This window comes from Penaeus vannamei, chromosome 7 (assembly GCF_042767895.1).
Source record: "Penaeus vannamei isolate JL-2024 chromosome 7, ASM4276789v1, whole genome shotgun sequence".
Taxonomy (NCBI): Eukaryota; Metazoa; Arthropoda; class Malacostraca; order Decapoda; family Penaeidae; genus Penaeus; species Penaeus vannamei.
In genome coordinates, this window is record NC_091555.1 from 21,144,682 (window position 1) to 21,164,681 (window position 20,000).

General features: G+C 38.4%; 1 protein-coding gene across 5 annotated transcripts in view; it reads left to right on the forward strand.

Moving 5' to 3' along the window:
• Nucleotides 1-16,503, forward strand: part of LOC113822607 (uncharacterized) — a 304,937-nt gene extending 288,434 nt beyond the window's left edge. For 2 of the 5 annotated variants that reach the window (XM_070123624.1, XM_027375174.2), the window contains exons 6-8: nucleotides 8,497-8,727; nucleotides 11,709-11,799; nucleotides 12,065-16,503. In XM_070123624.1, coding sequence (XP_069979725.1) covers nucleotides 8,497-8,727; nucleotides 11,709-11,794 — 317 coding nt within the window. In that variant the 3' untranslated portion in view covers nucleotides 11,795-11,799; nucleotides 12,065-16,503. Of the gene's footprint in view, nucleotides 1-8,496; nucleotides 8,728-10,114; nucleotides 10,139-11,708; nucleotides 11,800-12,064 lie in introns of all 5 variants that reach the window. The other 3 variants (XM_070123626.1, XM_070123627.1, XM_070123625.1) reach the window with 2 other exon arrangements.
• Nucleotides 16,504-20,000: the final 3,497 nt, after the last annotated feature.

Consider the following 20,000-nt stretch of genomic DNA (forward strand, 5'->3'; position numbering starts at 1 on the left):
GTCTTAACGAAGGATTCAACCCATCATGTCTTGCTTCAGCCGCGGGGCACGAGGGGAGCCCATATGTCACAGGAGAGAGAGGGAGAGAGGGGAGAGGAAGAGGGATAGATGAGGAGGGGGGAAGGGGTGGAAGAGGAGGAGGAGGGAGGAAGAAAGAGGAAGAGGAGGAGGGAGGAAGAGGAAGGGGAAGAAGAGGAAGGGAAACTCGGGGGGAGGGAATGAGGAGGGGGAAGGGGTGGAAGAGGGAGGAAGAAGATGAGGAGGACGGGGAGGAAGAGGTAGAGGAAAGGGAACTCTGGGGGAGGGATATGAGGAGGTGGTGGTGGAGAAGGAAGGAGAGGAGGAGGAAGAGAAGGAAGGGGAGAAAAGAGTGATATGCGAAGGGGCAAGAGGAGGAAGAGGATAATGAAGATGATGATGATAGGAGGAATAGGAAGAGGAGATAGAATATAATGGCAGGGTGTAGACGGGGAAGAGAAAGATGTGGATGGAAGAAAAGATAGAAGGAGAGAATGTGCAAGGAGAAGAATGGGGTGTCACAGTATCATGCAGCCACACAGGACTTGTATTATTAATCAAACTTGAAGAGGGAAGATGAGGGAGGGAAGAAGGGAACTGGCAGCTAAGGGAGGAAGGGAGGGAAGGAGGGAGAGAGGGAGGTGAATAAACAATGGCAAATGAGTAAACAGATAGATAGATTTATAGATACATGGCTCTGGGGAATGCATATAACATTCATAAATATGAATAGATATACAGATAGACAGATGCAGACTTACAAAATGATGTGTAAATATACGAATAGATAGATGCGTATATAGAAAGACAGAGAGATGTCTCTGTCTTTGGAAGCGTAAATAGACATGTTCATGAATAAATAAAGCGAAGGATAAACAGCTTTACAAATAAAACAATTCAACAAACAAACGAATAAAATACGGACCACTGACACTTCCGGCTTAGAATTACGATACAAGCCAATGCTGATCTTCTTTTTTTATATATATAAATTATTGGTTTATTGGAGAAACGGGAAAGAGCCAGAAAGAATTCGGAGCTGTGCAACGACCTCGAAATTGCACCAAATAACGACTGCTGATAGGCAATTGCAGAAGTGGATTTGGGGATGATGGCCCCCGTGTTGGTGTTATTATCAAATAGTGGTGATGGCTGTAATGCTGGTAAGGGATAATGACGGTGATTATGGTGCTGATAATGATGTAATGGGGTTGGCAATGATGGTTTTGAGTTTAGCGATGATGATGATGATGATGACAAAGAAAAAAATAAAATGACCGTGGCATTTATAATCTACGAAAATACGGGGGGGGGGGGGTTAGGAGCATCCAGGGAGACCCATTCCACTTCCTAAGGGCCAAGGACTAAGAAAAAAAAGGTGACGAATTCGGAAGAGAATTATCTAAATTCCCTTTTTTTCTCTAGAAGGCTCGAAAGTCAAACAGTCTTTCGTTTTTCTTACTTCTCTCTCTCTCTTTTCTTTCTTTTGTTAGCTTTTATTCTTTGTACCAGGTAGACAGGAGAGGCTGCAAGGGGGTCGCTCTTCTAAACATAGAAGACTGACCTTTATGGACGTAAATAATAAGGATAGAATTCGTATCCATAATGGATTTGTGGGCCAAATGACATCTGTGGTAGGGGAGGGGGTAGGGAAGTTAGAGGAGGGGGGAGTGTGGTCTCAGGTGACGAGAGGGGGGTGCTCGGTAGGGGGGGAGGAGGTAAGAAAAGGAGGGCGAAATATTTTGACAGAATTGGTCACGTCCAATTATCATTAATCGGATGCCTCCCTTTCCCTAAATTGTTGGCCCCAAATCCCTCCGAAAATCCAATCGAAAAAAAGTAAACATTTCGTTCACACTGTTTCTCTCTCTCTCTCTCTCTCTCTCTCTCTCTCTCTCTCTCTCTCTCTCTCTCTCTCTCTCTCTCTCCCTCTCCCTCTCCCTCTCTCTCTCTCTCTCTGTTTTTCTTTCTTTTTCTTTCACCAGCAAAATCCTAAACAATAATAATAAGAAAATTGGAGGAAACGACTGAACGGGACGCAAATTGCCGCTAACTGCCATGAAATGACCATCAACTGCCCTTCCCCCCGCCCCCCCCCCCTCCTACTCGACCTCTCTTTGGGGCTCCTGAGAAAGGGCTCTGATTGGGCGGCTCCTCCCACCCGGTGACCTGAGGTGACCTTGGAGATGTGGGCCACGTCTGTCTTGAAGAAAGAAATGTCTTGCCTTGATTTTTTTTATGCGGTCGATTTTTTTCTTGTTTTATCTGGAATTTTCTCTTGTTTTGAGAAATTCCTTTGAGGTGAGGGACGCCACAGGAGAAAATGATTTGATATGACTTTGTCCGATTGAGTAAAATTGGTCCCGATCAGGTCAGTGTTTTAGAGACGTGACCTCAGTTGACACACTGTCGTTTTTGTGGCGAAGTTTTAAAGTCGAAAATCCTTTGCTACTCTGGAAAAGAAGTGCTTCGATTTGGCGGGCAAGCCATTTTGACCTCTATAGAATCCCTACACAAAGCCGCCTTACCTCAGGTGATTTTCAAGTAGGCCTATAATTTGTCACTTAAACGTGTTTTTGTTGTTAACTCGGGGACAGCCTTTCACTCCCTTCCTAAACAAACCCCGCTATTTAGCCTACCATACATACCATAGTTAAGACCAACCAACGAACAGAAAAGTAAAGAAAACGGGAACAAAACATCAACAAACCAGTGAAATTAAACCGCCCAAAACAACTATTTTCTCCATATAACGCAGATAAAAGCAATGGAAACAGGACCGAAATCGACAAAGCAGTGGAATTAAAACGCCAAAACAGGTATCATCTCCCTGTACATAAAATACAGTACATGAAATACGTATAATAATGATATATGATACACAAAGACAGTCCGCTTGGAGGGGGGACTAAGCTACACTTTCCACGTAGCGAGAAGAGCCGAGATAAGTGAACACAACATCAAAGAATACATTTCTTTGTAGAGGAAGGAAGCGTACGATATAATCCCCCTCTGATCCCCGTAGAAAGCGAACGTTTTAATCACCGGCCAACGAGTGATTAAGGAGGCTGTTTGATCGGAATTAAGAGAGGTGAAGGATTTTTTTTTTTCGTTTTTTTCTTGTTTTTCTTTTTTAGTGTTTTTTTTCTTCTATCCTTTCCCTCTTCCGTCTGCGAGAGTTTTTCGTTCCTGTTTTGTAGGAAGGGGAAAGGGTGTTTTTTTTTTTGGTGAGTATGAATCACTTGAATGTGGGCCGTACTCTCTCTTCTCTCTCTCTCTCTCTCTCTCTCTCTCTCTCTCTCTCTCTCTCTCTCTCTCTCTCTCTCTCTCTCTCTCTCTCTCTCTCTCTCTCTCTGCATTTAGATGTGCACATGCGCATACTTACGCCGAAATTCATTGATAGAGACTCCTTCCACACCCCTATCCACACCCCACCCACACCCTCGCCTCCGCCAAAACGCCCATCTGTTCGCCAACCGGACACCGAGGAACCGCCCGACTACAGGTGGTGCTGATGTCCCGTTCCGACGTCAGCCAAGCCTCCCTTTTGCGAGGGGTTTCGAGTACGTTTGCCATGTCGCTCGCCCCTCTCCCCTCTCCCCCTCTCCCCCTTCTCCTCCTCTGCCCCCTCCTCTCCTCTCCTGTCCTCTCACCCCTCTCCCTCTCTCCTCTCCCCCTCTCCCCTCTCCTCTCTCCCCCTCTCCCCTCTCCCTCTCTCTCTCCCCTCTCCCCCTCTCCCCCTCTCTCTCCCCCTCTCCCCCTCTCCCTCTCTCTCCTCTCTCCCCTCTCCCCCTTCTCTCTCCTCTGCCCCCTCTCCCTCTCCCTCCCTCTCCCCCTCTCCCTCTCACCCCCTCTCCCCCCCCTCTCCCCTCTCCTCTCCCCTCTCTCTCTCTCCTCTCCCTCTCCCTCCCCCTCTCTCCCTCTCACCCCCTCTCCCCCTCACCCCCTCTCCTCCCTCTCCCCCTCCGAGACCCACTTGCCGATATGCCCGGAAATGTGCCGAGTTTTTTGGAAAAGGGGAAGGGATGTGGGGGGGGTGGAAAATGAATAGGATATTTGTGAGTTTATGTAATGAGAAAAGAATGTATTTAGTTGAAGGGAGAGACGGAAGAAGAGAGGGAGAGAGAGAGAGAGAGAGAGAGAGAGAGAGAGAGAGAGAGAGAGAGAGAGAGAGAAGAGAGAGAGAGAGAGAGATAGAAGAAGAGAAGAGAGAGAGAGAGAGAGAGAGAGAGAGAGAGAGAGAGAGAGAGAGAGAGATGAGATGAGATGAGATCAAGAGTCAAAATGAAAATGAGAATGAGAATGAAAGTAAGAGTAAGGGTGAGGCAGACAGGCAAACAGACAGGCAGACAGAGACAAAGTCATAGAAAGTCTGCTAGAGAAAGAGAGAAGTGGAAAGAAAAGAGAGCGAGGAAGGGGGGAGGGGGCAGCCCCAACAGCGGGACAAACACTGCAAAGTCGGTAAAGTTAACTTCCACAAGAAAAATCCGTTTGGCTTTAGAGGAATATGCAAATTACGATGTAGGATTAGCCAGCGACCTGACCTTCTGTCTGGCTTCAAGAATTCCCACTCTCTTCATTCCTCCTCTTCCTCCTCTCTCTACCTTTCGCTCAGACCAAAGGGGATTGCGTTTTGCCGATGAAATAGCCTTTTTATATCTTGTTTTTCTATTTATTATTTTATTTTATTTATTTATTTATTTTTTGTTCTTCGATTTTGGATAACGCTCTTAGAGATGAGGAAGCCGTGCTGTTTATATATATATATATTTATTTATATATATATATATATATATATATATATATATATATATATATATATATATATATATATATATATATTTTTTTTTTTTTTTTTTTTTCTTTTCTTTTCTTTTTTATCATCAGCTCTATCTTTGAATGATATCGAAAAATTGAAAGATTCACCTACGATATATAGACTCTCCCCCCCCAAAAAAAACGATAATAATAAATAAAAGAAAAAGTAAATAAAATAATAAATAGCACTGTGACATTTCCATTATTGAAGAAAGCACAGAAGACGGGAGTCACATCTGGAGTCAAAGCATTTTAATTCCCCCTTAAGGACGACAACAATAGCGGGTGGGGGAGGTCCTCATCCCTGCCTGTGGGTGGCAAGGGAGGGCCGCACAGGGTGTAGGGAGACGAGAGGGAGGGGGAGAATAGGAGGGGGGGGGAGGCGAGACCGGGAGAGGGGGGGGGAGCGAGAGATCGGTTCAAGGAGGCGACAACCGGACACTCAGGTACCACACTGACCTTTCCGACTCGTGTTATCTTGTAGGGTCGGCGAGCGGAGAGAGACAACATTATATCGCCTCGAAAATCCCCCTTGGATGAAAATGTCAGTTGGAAAAGGGAGAGGAGTGGGAGGGAGGGGGGGGGGGATTTTTTTCTTTCTCTTGTAGTTCGGGTCATTAAGCGATCTGTCGTCGATAGAGGAACATTTAGTCGGGTCTGGTCGGGTCTGGTCGGGTCCGTCGTTTCTCTCTCTTTCCTTCGTGTCGTTAAGATTCCAGCGATGGCGTCTTTTTTCTGGAGCGGGTCCTTGCTGTGGGTACTGAGCACTTGGGGCACGGGGGGGGAGGGGCGGGGGGTACTTCCTTTGTTTTCTTGGAGTCCCTTTTTTTCTCTCTCTCTCTTTTTCCCTCTATCTGTCTTTCGTTTTTTTTTTCGTGTTCTCTCTCTCTCTCTCTCTCTCTCTCTCTCTCTCTCTCTCTCTCTCTCTCTCTCTCTCTCTCTCTCTCTCTCTCTCTCTCTCTCTCTCTCTCTCTCTCTCTCCCCTTTCCTCCATATCCATCTTTATCTCACCCGCCCTTCTCCTTATCATTAATTTCCCCCTGTATATACCTGTTTAATCAGCGAGGCAACGCACACCTTCCCTTCGCGAGTATTTCCAAAAGCGGGAAAAAAATCCGTCCGCCATTTGTAGGGAATCTGATTTCGCATATTGCCGAGCGCGAAGGGGAATGCGGCTGGATCTAATGCGGCGAAAGTGCTCGAGCGGGGAAAGAAGCGCGCGTTTTGAAAAGTGCGATCTGAAAGGGGGGGGTTCGCCGGGATGGAAATGTATGGGAGATGCACACCCTTGCGAGTACGGGCGTGTACGTGCATGCGTGAAGTAAGGATATGTATGTATGTATAGGTGTGTAGTATGTATGCACGTGTGTGTGTGTGTGTGTGTGTGTGTGTGTGTGTGTGTGTGTGTGTGTGTGTGTGTGTGTGTGTGTGTGTGTGTGTGTGTGTGTGTGTGTATGTGTGTGTGTGTGTGTGTGTGAACGTATATAGACAAGAAAATGAAAACGCATATAGACAGAGAGAGAGAGAGGTACCTCAACCCCGTCTATAGACATCCCCCTCCCCCACCCCCCACCCCGACGCCCCCGCCAAGGCAACCTGAGAAGAAAAATCTCGAACAGGAGCCATGTGTACCTAAGAAATGTATTAAGTGTGTAACGAGGAATCTTTATCCCACACGGCGGGGCTGGAGAGCTTCTTAACAGCCCGGAAAAAACAGCGTCTTGAGTCGATTTCGGTGGCTGTCTTCACTCAGACGGCAGAAGTGGGTGCGAGAGGAGTAAGTGGGTGGGAGGGGGAGAGGAAGAGGGAGGAGGAGGAGAGGGGAGGAGTAAGTGGGTGGGAGAGGGAGGAGGAGGAGGAGAGGGGAGGAGTAAGTGGGTGGGAGAGGGAGAGGGGAGGAGAGGGAGAAGGAGCAAGAAGCAGAAGGGGAACCAGAAGCAGAAAGAGCAAGAGAAGGGGAAAAAGAAAGAGAGAGAGGGCTAGCTAGATAGCGAGAGAAAGCGAGATAGATAGATAGATAAAGTGAGAGAAATGGAGAAAGAAAGAAAGAGTATTGAAATGATCACCCTTCAAGGGAAATTCTGACAGTACCCTACCACCATCATATATCCAACCAGCCAACCCCAGTATCAGTACAAAGTCCACCCTCTGAAGGAATACACCGACTTTCTTGCCATTTCTACAGCAACAGAGATATTCAAGCGATTTGACCGACGGACCTCACGCCCACATGCACAAGCAGACGAGCCTATACGGTAATCCCCCCCCCCCCTCCCAGAGCCCCTTCCCCTCATCCTTCCTCACCTTCCCTAGCCCCTGCATCCCCCTGCTTCACCCCCTTATCCCTCCCTTCTACTCCCTTCCCCTCCACTCCCCTGATACCCTCCCCTACACCAAACAGTCCCCTCCCTTCAACAACCCTCCTCCCCTTCTGTACCCTCCTCTCCACCTGACCCCCCAGGATGAGAGATATCCTACCTGACCTCCTCACAATAGGATAGGTGTGGGGAGGGTCCTTCTCTACCTAACCCCTCCCCCCTTCCCCTCCCGTCACTCCTTCCAGCCCCTATAGGCCTACTTCGCGCGCTGTCCCAATGATATAACTCATAATCGCTCTAGTTCGCCCCACAATAGGATTTTCTTTTCGTTCTCCGAGGTTCAGCTGCGGAGATTTTCGTGGGTTTGTGAACGTAAGCTTATGGATTTCGATTTATTTTTCGTTCTTTTCATTTTGTTCTCTTACTTTTTTATTTAATCTTCCACGCCTTTTTGATTTCTTAAGCGAGGGCGTGGCGTGTCGGGCCAAGAACTCTTTCTCCTCAGAACCGGATTACCTCCTGTGTAAATGATTGCTTGACTAATGGGATAAAATGGGGGGTGGGGAGGGAAGGAGGGACAGGGTAGGGGGAGGGGGAAGGGGAGGAGGAAGAGGGGGAGGACGGGGGAAGGGCCCAGGGGGAGGGAAAAAAATATCAGGAACAGGTGTTTAAGTCGTCGAATTTTTGGTTTTGTTATTTTTTTCTCTTCTTTGATTTTATTTCTTATAATTTGTTTTTCTTCTCTGCTCAATATTTTTCTATTGGTTATGGCTTTCTCTGTCGTAGTTAAGATCATGTTGCATATTTCATGTTCTCGTCTTGTACAATCTTCCAATTTTTTATTCATTTGGTGCACATATTCTTTCGTTGCTAATGTAGTATTATATGGTACTTTGAGTAATCCTCTAATATCTCCCGGATCGTAAAATAAAGTCTGTAAAGCTCAGTTAATCATAATAATTGCAGCTTATTAAGATTAACTGATGTTGAATTTACTCTCATATGGATTATACTCTAATAGCAATTACTCAAAGTTATCACTGTAGTTGCTTATTGACTTACTCTATGTATAATATAGTTGTGTAACATTTCATCATTATAACCCTTGTCCTTTGGTCATACGTAACTGCACTGGTATATATTTTATGTACAGTTTTCTTTTTGATATGTTGAATGACTTCCTTGTTTCATCTTGCACTGATTCCATTTCTTTTCCTGTTTAGTCAAAAGGGAAAACGTAGTAGCGTAGTTTGGTCTGTCCGGATCACCCTAACCACCGAGTCAGCCTGTAAATAGTCGTAGGGTTAGAGCACTGCACACGTTGCCAACTGGTGTATTTCAGGGCCTTCAACCACAACTACTTCTACTACTACTACCACCACCACCACTACTACCACAACAACTACTACTAGCACTACCACATCGACCACCTCCGTCCCAGATTATGCTGAGGATGAGGATGAGGATGAAGATGATGAGGAAGAGCAGGTTGAACAGGATGATGGTTATGATAATAGCTTTGAAAATGAGGCCAGCCGGTCCAAGGGCGCGAGGCCCCACGTTGCCGAAAGTGGTAAGGAGGCAACCTCGTAGAGAACTTGCATAGAAACCGAAACCCTCAGGAACAAGAGAGGGGATACTATTGAAAAAAGTGTGGTGTTGTGCTCTTACTTACTAACCCAGTTTCCGACAGTGTCTTGCTATCTCTGTGCATGTTGTATATATATATGGACAAATGCTCTCTACTGGATGGATAGCTTGAGGAACTAAGGTCCTGCGCTTTTACGTGTGTCTTTACTAACGGTGGTGTTTTGTCCTTGGCATTCTAACATGGTCTTGTTAGCCTCGCATGTCACGAGGGGGGAAAAAAGGTCAAGGTGTTTGTGCTTGCGTTGGCCTTTTTTGCGTGAAATTTGGGATGTGTATTATACTGAGATGTGTATTTTTTGTGCCCTTTTCTTTGGGGGACTTTTCTCCCTCTTGGTGCGTACTTTTGAGCAATTGCAAGAACGAGATAAGATGCCATGCTTATGGAATTTACCTTTAGAGAGTTTGTTTGCATTTGATTTCTTTGAGATTTTTGTTTATCACTCTAATATTTTTTTTCTGTAACTGGATAACCTGAATTTGTCTCAAATATTGAATGCCTGGAAACCCGGAGGCGGAAAGAGGAACTGTAGGGTGGCCAGAACGCAAGGCATCATCTTCGTTTCCAGTAGATTGGACAGAATTCTTTACAAGGATATTGCGTGGGCTGAATGCACACACACACGCACACACACACACACACACACACACACACACACACACACACACACACACACACACACACACACACACACACACACACACACACACAATAACACACAAGCGCGCGTGTGTATATATAGATATAGATATATTTAAGGTCTGCAATATCCTTTTGTTAAAGAAATTTCGGTCAGAAAAGATGAACAATAAAAGCTACACAAAGAATGCCAGTCAGGTATATCCGAACATGATTATATATACATACATACATACGTACATACGTATATATATATATATATATATATATATATATATATATATATATATATCTGTGTGTGTATGTGTGTGTGTGTTTGTACACAAAATGTATGTGGAAGTGTTTATAGTATGTAGTGATTTTTTTAATCATGTATATAGGATGTATATATACCTTTTGGATGTGGCAATTCTTTTTCATCTATTCCCATAGTTGCCGACGTGCGTTTTTTTAACAGCATAACACAGCACATCCTCCAGTCAACAGAAATACACATGGGATATTCTACCTTACAATACAGGTGTCTCTTACAAATTATAAACCTTTAGGAATAAGATATACCTCTAATTGCTTTTGGAATAACATCTCGCCATAAGACTTCCATTTCTGTGTTAATCTAATGCTGCTAACACTGGGTTTTGCAATTAATCGCATGTTGTCTTTTGTTTCACAGGTGTTCCAGCTGTCAAACCTTCAGGTGAGAGACGTCAACAAAAATAAATCCAATCTAAAAGCATTTGATCCTCCTCTGTCGTATTGGATTCTCTTTGCGTGTGGTTGTTGGATGTTGTAGAAAAAAATAATAGAATTGAGTGTAGATAATTGTGCTCGTGGTAAAATCTGCTTAGTCGAATCTGTCAACTAAATCGAACAAATTGACAGATATAGATTTCATCAAAGAAGAGTTTAATACGAATTTCTAGTTGGGGGAAAAAAGGGTTATCGTGATTTTAACCCCGTGATGGCTGCGAGCACATTTATTTAACTTCAAATTCGAAATTCTGGTTTGCGCACCTCGTTAGAGCCAGAGAATATCACTGCTTTTCCCCCATCTCGTATTTTCCCCGTTTTATTAGTTGTCGCTGTGTATATTCTCTTTCCGTGTGTACAAAGTCGGATTTACACGTGTCGACACTTCATTTTTCCTTTCCGTCTTTCTCTCCGTGCGCTATTCTATCTTCCTTTCCCTTTTGTAATGCATCGTTCTCTTTCCTCTGTCAGTGCACTCTGTATTTTTGTTGTTGTTATTAAATTGTCTTGCTTACCCTTTTTTTTATATCATTTGTCATTCTAGAGAATTTCTTCATTTCGAAATTAAATGTAGTCGTGCTTTCAGAAAGGTGTTTCTGTCTAAAATAAATTCCGGTTAGGTTTCTCAGTAGTTTTATTGCATGTTTACATATATATGTGTGTATATATATGTATATATATACATATATATAAGTATATATATATATATATATATATATATATATATATATATATATATATATATATATATATATATATATATATATAGTACGTTGCACCGCATGCTTATTGCACAATTATGTTCTTGTAAACTGAAAGTCATAAGAAAATGTTAAAGGACACATGACTAAATTGCAGTAAAAGGCGACTGTTGTTCAGTAATGTTCCCTTATTAGACGGAATTAAATTTTCCATTTCTATTTACTTGTCATCAAAGGAAATAACGTTAATTCACAGTTTAACGCAGAATGAATAAGCATTTCTAATGGAAAAGCCATTGAATTTTGAGTGAGTGTGGTAATGCAGTCTCCCTTTTGTGAAAGTACGGTAAGCTCTCTGTCAAAATAGTATCGGGAGAGAACATTTTACAAGGTATGTAATATATATATATATATATATATATATATATATATATATATATATATATATATATAAATATATATATATATATATATATTAATATATATATATATATATATATATATATATATATATATATATATATATATATATATACATATACATATGAAAATGTAAATATTTTGTACTTGTCTATCTTTATGAGAGCTGCGTCATTTCCACATTTATTCAGAAAAAAATATCATGAAAATTTAATTTCAATGGCTTCCGTCTGACTTCAATTATAAAGGAACTCATTGTGTTTTTCATTCATAAAGGGAAAAAAAGTGATTTTGAACGGCCGCGCGCCGGACGCGACGCTCCAACGCGGAACGTGCAATTTCTACACCATTTTTGCAAAGCTTTTCAACTAAGAGTGACGTATTTGGTTCCCACAGTGTCAGGAGCTGAGGCAGTGAAGTGCAGCTTAACGGTGATTGCCCTTCTACACACCGTGCTCCTCTTGCGCCCCTTCCTACAATGAGCTAGGTGAGTCTCGTGCGTGCGTGCGTGTGTGTACGTGCGTGTGTTTGTGCGTGCGTTTGCTTGCTCGTACATGCGTGTGGGTTGGTGGATTTTTATAATGATTTTAAGTAATTTTTTTTTTATACGTATATATATTTATTTTGCGTGTGTGAGTTTGTGCTTGCGTGTGTATATGTATGTGCGTGTGTCTGCCTTTCGTGTGAGTGAGTGCACGTGGCAGATTATAACCGATGCCGACTTTTAATTCTCATTTTCTGTGTCTCCGCAGATGAGGGGTAACTCGTCTGTGTATAGTGCCCCGTCCCTTCCTGCATCTCTCTGCCCCTAGTTTTCGCTTGGTTGGTCCTCCTGTCAAGAGAAGATATTTCATCTGCTACAAGATTATAAATCATAGGACTATCCGTGTTTACAACTGAAATATATCATACACAAATATATTTATATTGCCCTGAGTGCATGATGCTCGTCTGTGTAAAGGCTGTTACTTTACGGTTTTGATGTTTTAGGCAAAAAGGATTTTCCAGTGTCATGGGCGAGGTCCGCTAGATCTCCTATTGCGATGCACTGGCTTTGCTATTCCAGAGAGAGAGAGAGAGAGGGAAAGGAAGATTAAAAAATAGTTTTTTTTCTCTCTTTTTTTTCTTTGGATTAAGCCAATCTAGCTCTGGATTTCAATCACAGTTCACGTGCTGTTGTATTTCTCTCTGAGCATGTACTCTGTGTGACCCTGAATTATTTTGTAAACTAAAATGGAAGAAAAAAAACTATACAGAAAGAAAGAAAAAAAAACAGACATTTCTATTCTTTATGAAAACTTTGTAAATGTTGCGATGTATTGTAAGCTATGAGTTTCTGAGTTTTTATTTTTGACATGAAGAAAGGATTAACAGAGAAAAAAAGTTGAAACATTGAGTGGTTTCGATGAGCGTACAGTTGCACTTACTTTGCACTCAGCGGTGTTTTGAAACGCGAAGGAAAATGCACGAGGGAGTGTTGCCAATGTGTGAAGCGAAGGGATCTTAACCAAAAGTTCTGTTGGAATTCGTGTTGGAATTAACAACCCCATGTGATTATAGTCATTTTTCTTTATATTTGTCATATATTTTGTTTGTTTTTGGTTCAACCGCTAGTCACCTGACAACAAACTTTTTTTGACAGAAAATATCGGCGATTTTGAACAGGGTCAGAACCCCCCCCCCCTCCTCCTCCCCCCTCGAATATATATTTTTTTCATGTACTTGGTTTGGCTTGTAAACACTCCCACTACAAGCGACACACAGCCTAGGTCAAAGGTCACATGAACATTGCAGCTGTTCGGTATACTTGTGCACCCTGTGTTCCCACTGTTCAGCATGTTCTTCAGCGCAAACCAAAAAAGCACACATATGTAATGCAGCCAGTATTTGTTAATTATTGTACTTCCTTTTTCCTTTAAGAGCATATATTTTTATTTTCAGCTTACATTTAACTAGCTGGTTATTCATTGTTTTCTCAGTGTTCTCCTTATGAACCAAATCCAGCTGGTGATTTTTTTTTTTTTTTTATTAAGTCTCCGTTTTCTTTACGAAGGTTCCTCATCTTCTGTTGCGGGATTGGCAACTTTAACCGCTTCCTTATCGGTGATTGGTGATTGGCGATTGGTGCAGATCATGGGTCTAAATCAATCAGGTATCTCAGGGTAAGGTCAGAATAAGAATCTCGTATAAGGCCATAGTTAAGAGTAGATACACCATTTCCCTCAACCTCTTTAAGAAACGAAGCCAGAATTCCCCCTTCATACACTTCAAACAAAGTTACACGCGAATTTCGTACTTAAAAAGGTATAAAGAAACCCCCACGCCCTTGAACTAGCTAGCCGAAATCGTCAAGGTCTTCGAAAAAACCCGAAGTTTCCCCTCAATCGGATCCCATTTTCTGTGCAATCAATCACCGGACTCAATCGCCGGAAACAAAGAAGATGGAAGCACTGCCCAGCCAATCACACGCGGCGAAGGCTGAGGGCGCGCGGAAGTCTCGGCGACAGTTCCGATCCGTGAAATTTCGTCTCCTCTCTTTTTTTTTATCTTCTCGTTCTTTGAATTGTCTCTCTCTCTTTCTCTTTTATCTGTTGCCTTTTGGACTGAATCTTGACACAGTTACGGAGGATCTGATATTTCTTTCTTCACTGTGCAGTTCATTTTTGCCGAACCAATTTACCTGTCCTCTTTGTCACTCGATCTAACAAAAATCAGAACGGAGACGAAGTGCACGGATTCGAACGCGCTGTGGCACCGGAATAAGGGAGTTCCACCAACCAAATTAGACGTCAAAGCGAGGTCAAGCGAGGTCGCGCGTGTAGGGGGGTGGGGTCAGGGGTAGGGGAAGGTCCTCCAGTTAAGAGTCGAGGTCTTATGAGGGAAAGGAAAGGGTCTTAAAGGCGCAAGAATATTCTCTTTTTTTCATCTTGTGTTTTATTGGATGCTTGTTAGCAGTTGAGTGATATATTTTCATGAATTTTTGGGTGTTTTTATTATTTGATACACAACGGGTGGAATTCCCTTTTTAGTTTATTATGTATATACGTTTTTTTTTAATTGTCTGTTCCTATATTGCTCTGTACTGTATGCATATCTGCTTTCTCTCTCTCTCTCTCTCTCTCTCTCTCTCTCTCTCTCTCTCTCTCTCTCTCTCTCTCTCTCTCTCTCTCTCTCTCTCTCTCTCTCTCTCTCTCTCTCTCTCTCTCTCATGCCGTGTCATTGTTTTGAGTTCCTATGCAGTGGATTTATGAGTGAAGCAACATCAAAATATGAAATATCGACAAAGTTACAAAGTGAAAAAAATGGACAGCAACAAATCACTGTCTAAGTCTCCTAAACTCATAAATATTCTGCTTTGTCTATTTTTTTTCTTTCTTTTTTTGGCGTTTCTAGTCCTCTCTTTTTTTCTTTTCTTTTTTTCTACCAAGACGAAAGACAATCATAGGAAGTCTTTTGAGTATTTCCCCGTTTTCTGTTGCTCTCTCTGTAGTATATTTGCCTCTCTTATCCTGTTTATCTATGTCTGTGTGACTTGTTTCTGTGTCTATCCCCTCTCTCTCTCTCTCTCTCTCTCTCTCTCTCTCTCTCTCTCTCTCTCTCTCTCTCTCTCTCTCTCTCTCTCTCTCTCTCTATCTATCTATCTATCTATCTATCTATCTTATTATATATTCATAGAGTTGATACGTTAGACCAACAAAATTTCGGTTTTCAGAACTCCAGCATTTTTTTCTTTAACATCTCGTACGTCCTGGTGAAAAAAAAAAATCTTCAAAAAATCAGAGATAAAAGAAAATATTTCAGTCATATGTTCCCCCCCGCAGCTGTTTAGACTAAACGACAATGACATAAAAAAATAATGATAACAAGAAGGTCTGACGTAACCTGTATGGATTGAATCTTCACGAACTCCTAGTATAAGATACGATGGTGCTACTAATTTTAGCTCACGTCCTGCTATTAATCTGGTATCCCCTTTATCTCACCGTTTTAGGTATACTATGAAACAAAAACAACAAAAAAACAACAAAAAACAAAAAATAATATATATATATATTAATGATAACTTCTTCCTATACTGCCTGCATAGGTTTTTCTTGTTAGGAGATTTGTATCACGCCATGAGTGTTATCTGTAGGGAAAGATAAAAAATAAAAAAAAATAGAGAAATAAATGAAAAAAGACCCTTCCCCAAAACAGAAAAAAATATACCACTTTTTTGGAAAATATAGATATACCGCATTACAATTGGTCTTTTTTGTGTAACTATTCAGATTTGTAAATATTAACACTTGTGTGTAAAGTTTTGTACGTACATTGTAAATAAGCAGAAAGAGAAACAAGCAAAAATAGATAAAGGTGAAGATAACGTAGCGAGCCACGTCCGACATGTTGAGTGATCGGCTCCTGAAGACCTCCCAGCATGATGTAACTTGGTATGAAATAAGATTATTTTTATTGTCAGATACTCCTTTTTCGTGTGAATTGCAAGTAAATGTGGCAACAGAGAGTAGCGTCTGTAGTGTTTTTTTTCATTTCTGTAGTTTTGGAATATCATTTTTTATTTATTTTGTAAAGTCTAATGGCCAAAAAAAAAAGTTGTGCCTAAGATTTAGATTTTTTTTCTTTGTAGATACCGTAGATTCCTTGATTTGTGAATAATGAATGTCACGAATAAAATTTGACATCTCAAACACAGTATATTTTAGTTCGCTTGAGAGTCAAATTTTCTCAATCACATTTACTTGCGATAGGAGACTCCATTTCCATTTGTATGCTGTCAGAGTTCCACATTTTTTCCCAACCTGTTATCAATGAAATCCCTTCAAAATTCGTAATTTAATTGATTACGTGATTGACTCTGACACTCTGCCGAACCTGTGAGTTGTTACAATTGGCAACGAATAAGTAAAATGTAAGAAAATAATTTAAAAAAAGGAATATATATATGAAGACAAAATACTTGTACTAGTCACCGTGTCAGTACCCTCTGTGTAGTGAAATGAGCTGTGAAATCCCTTAGACTTTTCCTGCAATAAAGGTTATTTAGGCTAAGGAAAGACTATTGAAAAGAACCCTTATTGCATGAATCCACTAGGGAGGAAAGGTTCATGCTGTTACATTGAAAATCGCCTATTATTCTAGTGTACATGGTGTGTATCATACTGTTTGAAATTAAAATGTTTATAGTAAAGTGTGTTTATCTTAACCCTCGCGTTCTCAAGTGCATCTTCTTTCGTATTTGTCTGTTATATATGAACATCCTATGTACTTGAGGATAATTATAAACAGAAGTAATGTAATCAAATACAAAAGTTGTATTACGCTTTTTTATTTAAAGAGTATTGATTAAGAAATTAAGACATAAGATATGAATGCCGTTTTTGATAAGGAAATCCATGTCGACAAAGATATTTAAGCAATTTGAATTCATGAATCGGCAGAGGCCATGATATCAATGGCATTTCTTTTATAAATAATGATAATAATGATAACGTGAATAACTATAAAGACGATAAAGATAAAGATCACAGAAAGGATAACTCATAAAACAAAACTGAAGATTGAGAGAATAATTATTGCTCTGATGATAATGATGTAATTATAATCGTTAGCGAATAACAACAATACAGATATGATAAATATTACGAATAACATACGAGCATAATTGCAGCAAAAGTATTAATGATTTACCTCTGTAATAGGATAATGATAAATAAAAAGAAATGGCATTATTGGCAGGGATATTGATGATTACATGTAATATAATGTAAATTTGATAATGAAAATAATAAAGAGGATTATAATGAGGAAAATTGATGGCATTCTTGATATTGTTACCACATCTAACAAAACTCACGAGCACATAATTATAACAAAATATGCCACAGAATTTACTATAATATCAGCGACTAAAATTGATATATGTAGTAACGATATTGATAATAGCAACAACAACATCAACAACAACAACAACAACAACAACAACAACAACAACAACAACAACAACAACAACAATAATGATAATGATAATGATAATGATAATAATGTTAGTGATAATAATGATAATTATGAGGATGATGAAAAAAGAAATTAAGAACAAAAATAAATTAAAATGAAAATGAAAAATATTAAAAATAGATTAAAAGGAAAATGAAAATTTAAAAATGAAAGTAAGAACAGACTGAAGAAAGCAAAAAGAATAAGAATAAAATGAAAATAGAAATCTAAGTAGAAATAAGAATAAAAATGAAAATTCAAATAAACACAGAATAAAAATCAAACTTAACTAGATAAAAACAAATAGAAATAAAGATAAACAAATAAACACAGAATAAAAATAAAGATAAAAATTAACTAAATAAAAACAAATAGAAATAAAGATTAAAAAGATTACATAAAAAAATAAAGCCGAAAATGAAAAATAAAATAAAAATATAAAAAAAAAAGAAAAAAAGAAAAAAAGATAAAAACAATAAGAATACTAAATATAAAAACAAAAATGAAAATCAAAATAAAATATTAGTAATTGAATATAGAAAACCAAATAAAAGCAAAAATTGAAATAAAAATCACAATGAATGAAAATGAAAATCAAATTAAAAGGGAAAATTCAAATTGATAATGATAATGATAATCATGACAACAATAATAATAAAAACAATAATGATATTAATTATGATAACAATGATCATAACTATTGCAGTAATGATTATAATAATAATGATGCCAATATTGATAATACTAATGATAATAATGATAGTAATAACAAAACACTGATAATGATAACAGTAATAATAATGGTGATGATAATAATTATAATTATAATAATAATAGTAATGATAAAGCTGAAAATAATAGTAATAGTCATAATAAGAAAAAATATGATAATAATTATAATAAAAACAATGATGATAAGAATAATGATTATAACAACAATTATAATCTTGTTTATGAATTGATAATTATGGTACTAACAACAATAGAAACAATAATGGTAATAATAATAATAATCATAAGAACATTGATGATAATGATGATTATGAAATAAAACAATAATGATAGTGATAATATTAATAATGATGTTGATAATAGTAATGTTAATAATAGTAATAATAATGATAATAATGAAAATAATAATAATAATAATGATAATAATAATAATGAAAATAATAATAATAAGTATAAGAATAGAAATAATGGTAATAATAATAATAATAATATTGATAATAATCATAATAATAATGGTAATGATAATAATAATAATAACAATAGTAATGATAACTGCAATGATATTGATAATAATGAAGATAATGTTAATACTAATACTTATGTTTGTACTACATATCATGGTGGTAATAATAATCATAAGATAATCATAATGATAACTATGATAACAATGATGATATTGGCAATGGTGATGATTCTTATGAGAATTATAATGATAATGATAATGATAACAATAATAATGAAAATGAAAATAATGATAATGATGATGATAAGGATAATAATAAGGATGGTGATGATGATGGGGTGATGATGGTGATGATGATAATAACAGTAATAATGATGAGGATGATTATTATAATAATGTAGACAGTAAGAATATCAATAATTATAATAGTGGTAATGATAACAATAATGATGATCAATAATAATAACATCAACAACAACAACAATGGCAATGATAATAATATTGCTGGTGATAATAATGAGGATGATAATAGTAACAGTAATAATGATAATAATATTGCTGGTGATAATAATGAGGATGATAATAGTAACAGTAATAATGATAATAATAATGATGATGATAAAAATAATTGTAATAATGATGATAATGATAGCAATAGTAATGATGATAGTAATCATAATGATAGTGATAATGAGGATAATAATATAATAATAATGTCAATAATAATGATAATAATAATGTAAATAATAATGATAATAATAATGTCAATAATAATAATAATAATAATAATGATAATAATAATAATAATAATAATAATAATAATAATGATAATAATAATAATAATAATAGTAATAATAAAATAAGAATAAGAATAAGAATAATGATATTAATTATCATTCTTATTATGAAAATGTTCATAATGATGATAATGACAATAAAAATGCCATTCATAACTACAATGGTAATGATAATGATGTCAAGAAATATACCATAACCACACAACCACGAAATAAAACCTTAATGAAGAAAAAGGTCAAACTAATTTTAAAATTGAAAATACTGCTGACAAATTCATCGAATCCAAGTCTATAAAATAATTAAGATAACGAAGGCAATGCAAACCAAATAATGATGATAATGATAATGACAATATTGATAATTCTAATAAAAGATAAAATACTCACACTACACATTAACGCAACAAGCATTATAATCAGTAAAATTATAAAGTGGATAAAAATAACACAAGCAGCAACCACGTGATTAGCCTTCCCTTCCTAAACCTCGGCAAAATTAGCTAAACTTGAGGTCATTTCCAACCACGAGGAGACTTGTTCAGCGAAACCGAAATGTCTCCTGAGGAACTTTGATCTTCGTCTTCCTCTTCTTATTCTTATTCTTCGTTCTCCTTCTCTTCTTGTTCTTCTTCGTTCTCCTTCTCTTCTTGTTCTTCTTCGTTCTCCTTCTCTTCTTTTTCTTCTTCTTCGTTCTCCTTC